This window comes from Tupaia chinensis, unplaced genomic scaffold (genome assembly GCF_000334495.1).
Source record: "Tupaia chinensis unplaced genomic scaffold, TupChi_1.0 Scaffold139491_1, whole genome shotgun sequence".
Classification (NCBI taxonomy): Eukaryota; Metazoa; Chordata; class Mammalia; order Scandentia; family Tupaiidae; genus Tupaia; species Tupaia belangeri.
This window is the reverse complement of record NW_006199376.1, coordinates 452316-456274: the sequence shown is the minus strand read 5'-3', so window position 1 is coordinate 456274 and position 3959 is coordinate 452316. Positions and strand designations below refer to the sequence as shown.

The following is a 3959-nucleotide window of genomic DNA, read 5'->3' as shown; positions in this document are numbered from 1 at the left end:
GTTTCTGAATGCCTTCATGTAGGCTTCCTAACTCTGTCCAGTGCTTTCTTATATCACCTGGCTTCTTATAGCCTATACATGTACCTATTCTATTGCTCACAGACTTCCAGTTGAGAAGAATATGTTTCTGGAATTGATATTCATTCTTCGTAAGGACACATGGGGGGAGGGGGTGACTCAAAGCAAAAGCAATGTTCTATTCACTTTTGTGCCTTTATTACTTACACAATTCACAGAACACAATATGTGTTTAGAAACTGTCCAGTTAATAAGAAAATAATGTACAATTATCTTATATTCCATCATAATTTCATGGATTATATACTACTTTATCACATTAGAAGAGCTATGTGTGCACATCATAAACTATGACATATGGATTCCAAAGATAAGTTTCCAAAGCAACTTAGAGAGGTGGAACTAGATGTCTTCTATCTAATAAAAATAATTGATAATTGTGAACATGAATGATCAAGGCAAAGCTATGCACTCTCTTGTAATATTATAAAAGTTCACCAAGTCTGATAGTAGAAAAAATAGATTGAGACAGAGAGACAGAAAAAATATGACAAAATTTTCAAAAGAGAGAAAAAGACCTAATAACACACAGCTATAAAATTTCTGTCATCAGGATGAAAGTTTAAATTCCTGAATCTTCTTCCCTAATATTTTTTTCTTTTGTAGAAATAAGAATAAGAACACATCATATACAATACAACCCATAACATGTTAAGTGTTGTATGTTAAAAGTGAAAAATTCATGATATACGAATATCTGTTAATTTGAGAACATAAATTTCTCATTTTAGAACATGCCCTAGGAAATATCAGTGTTTGAAACAAAATAGAATTGTAAACATGGTAAAAAAAAAAAAGTTTGAGGATATTTCTGATCAAGCCCTAGACCTGGCAGCTTGCTTTCTCAATTTCTCTCTCTGCCTCTGTTAATTAAAAAATAAATAAATTTTTTTTTTGGAGAGATTTTTACTGTAGGGCGCGTGCGCTCGCCAGACAGACAGAGAGAGACATAGAGACAGAAAGCGAGAAATCACCCCCCAGGGGAGATGGTCATGCCGCAATCCCTTCTCCTCCATTCTCCTCTCGGGATCTTGGGCACGCATGCACACGCGCCCGGCGTGAGTTTTAAGCCACCGGGTCCGGGACATGAACCGCGGTCGACTACGTGGGAGTCCAGGGACATAGCCATTACGCTAACTGCTGGTTCCCAAAAATAAATAAATTTAAATAAAATATATCTTTCAAAAAAATCAGAGATACGCTTTCCCTTCTTACCATATTTTGTTCAGTAATCTCTGGATTCCTTGCTTGATCTCTTGGGTTCGCACCCCATAAACAACGGGGTTAAGAGCTGCAGGAATGACATGGTGAAGGACATTGAGCAAGATTGGCACATCAGGGGAGACCTTCTTTTTGGCCACATGTGTAAGAACAAAGACTAGAAGAATGGTGCTGAAGAAGAGGATAAGGATGAAGTGGGAACCACATGTGCTTAGGGCCTTGGCCACAGCACCCTCTGCCTTGAGTCTCAGCACAGCTCGGAGTATGAGGGCATAGGAGAGGAAGATAAGGATGAGGTCAGATCCTAACAGAGTCCAACCTACACCAAACTGATAAAAACGATTAATGGTGACATCATCACAGGAGAGCCTAGAGACTGACATATTTGCACAGATGCAGTTCTCGATGACATTTCTGCCACAATAATAGAGTTTTGCTGAAAGAATGGGGATAGGCATAGTTAAAAGAACATTCCTGGCCAAAATAAAGATGGCTGCCTTGACTACAAATTGGTCAGTGATGATGGATGGGTATCTGAGTGGATGGCAAATGGCTATATAGCGATCATAAGCCATGACCATGAATGTGCAGGACTCCATGCCTAGGAAGCAATTCATGATGTACATCTGGAGGAAGCAGGCAGAAAAGCTGATGGGCCTGAGGTCAAACCAGAAGATGACCAAGACCTTGGGGATGACAGTGAGGCAGAGCACCATGTCCAACAGTGAGAGGAGGCTGAGCAGGTAGTACATGGGCTGGTGTAGAGAGGCTTCCAGGTGGATGGTGATCAGGAGAATAGTATTAGCTCCCATGGCCAGGAGGAAGAGGAGGCTGAGGGGCAGGGACAGCCAATGCTGCCAGCTGGGAGACCTGACAAAACAATTCAGGAGGAAGTCTGAAACCTCAATGAAGATGGTGATATTTTGATGTGCTTTCATAATTTGACATTTATTCCTAGAAATTTCTTTGAATGATCTGTAAAATTAGGATTTAAAATTAGCTACTGAATCGAGGTATGTTAAAATAGAATGATTTTCTTTATCTAAGTACAACTTGTAAATTCTAGTAGTTTATTTCAAGCCAAGGGAATTTATCTTTTTGCTCTCAATATCAAGATATAATAAATTTGTATTATCACTATAAAGAGTATAGAGGACTGAAGTGATATATTGTATTTACACATATTTTATTGGCTCAATATTTATTTTAAATTCAATTCCCATGTCTTTACAGAAACTAAAAACAAGGAAACTACATAGAAAAAAACTACTTTTGTGTGACAGAATGTGTAATTGCCTTTTCTATGTTGTAATCTGCTTTTAAAGGGTTTTTTGTTTTTGTTTATGAACAGGAGCAGGTGAATTCACAAAAGAGAGACAGAAATTACACACAAGAGGAAAGCAAGATGGACCATTGACAAGGTCTCCTTTTCCTCAATCTCTATTCTCCAGACCTTTAGCTCATCGGGATCTCTCATAGGTGCCTCTCATGGTTTTAAGTTGACCTGGAGATCCAAGCCTGTAGTTGTTCATTTGTATTACATTGGGGTTGATTTGTTTCCTACCAAACTATACCATCATGCTGGGCTATTGATTTCTCTTAATAAACACATGTAGTACTACCTCTGTAATTGTACCATTAAGAATAACTAGTAAAAATAAGGTATTTAGAATAATGTCCCTTGTTCAAATGCTGTCCGCATTCTGACCTTGCTGTATTTATTTTGCTTAATTGGGGATTTTTACTTATTATACATTGAAAATAAAGGTACTTAGTTTCTATATTGTCTAAAAATTCATTTTTACCTGGTAGATACTCAACCTCTCTATTTCTTAGGTGGATCTTCACTTATGTTTCTGAAGATAATAATGTTTTTTTTTTTTTTTTTTTTGAGAGGTTTTCACTATAGGGAGTGTGCGCTCGCCAGACAGACAGAGAGAGACATAGAGACAGAAAGCGAGAAATCACCCCCCCAGGGGGGGATGGTCATGCCGCAATCCCTTCTCCTCCATTCTCCTCTCGGGATCTTGGGCATGCACGCACACGCGCCCGGCATGAGTTTTAAGCCACCGGGTCCGGGACGCGAACCGCGGTCGACTACGTGGGAGTCCAGCGACATAGCCATTACGCTAACTGCTGGTTCCCTGAAGATAATAATGTTAAAGAAACATTTTATAGTAATAAAGAGCAGTGCTTATCATCAAACAAGATAATATTACCTGTTATTTTTGTACTTCTTCCTGTTTCCTGGGAACAGCGTTCAGATAATTTATGCCTTTATTCTCTTCTTCATTCAACATTGTGTGAAATATGTTTTATAATCACCACTTATGAACAAGAGAACTGATACCTCAAAATCCAGGTTTTTAACCACTGCAGTATATTATTCCTACTACTATCTGTCTTAATAAATAAGGTTGGATGAAATAATTTTCTAAAACTCCTCTAGAGCTAATAAATAATTTCATAATATGTACTCACCCCATAGATCCCATAAAAATTTAAACAAATTTTACCTATTGTAGAGAAAATGAGAAGAAAGTACTTTGCATAACATCCATGATAAAATGAATGGTTTTAAAGCTAGAAATTGTTAAAGGAGAGATACTGAGGGACCAGCAGTTAGCATAATGGCTATGTCGCTGGACTCCCATGTAGTC

The 3959-nt window shown here is 38.1% G+C and overlaps 1 protein-coding gene across 1 annotated transcript; it reads right to left on the bottom strand.

The window, feature by feature from the left end:
- Nucleotides 1–1289: 1289 nt before the first annotated feature.
- Nucleotides 1290–2237, bottom strand: LOC102482612 (olfactory receptor 56A3). Its single transcript, XM_014593027.1, has one exon. The coding sequence runs from the start codon at nt 2235–2237 to the stop codon at nt 1290–1292; it is 948 nt and encodes a 315-aa protein (XP_014448513.1).
- Between the last annotated feature and the right edge of the window lie 1722 nt (nt 2238–3959).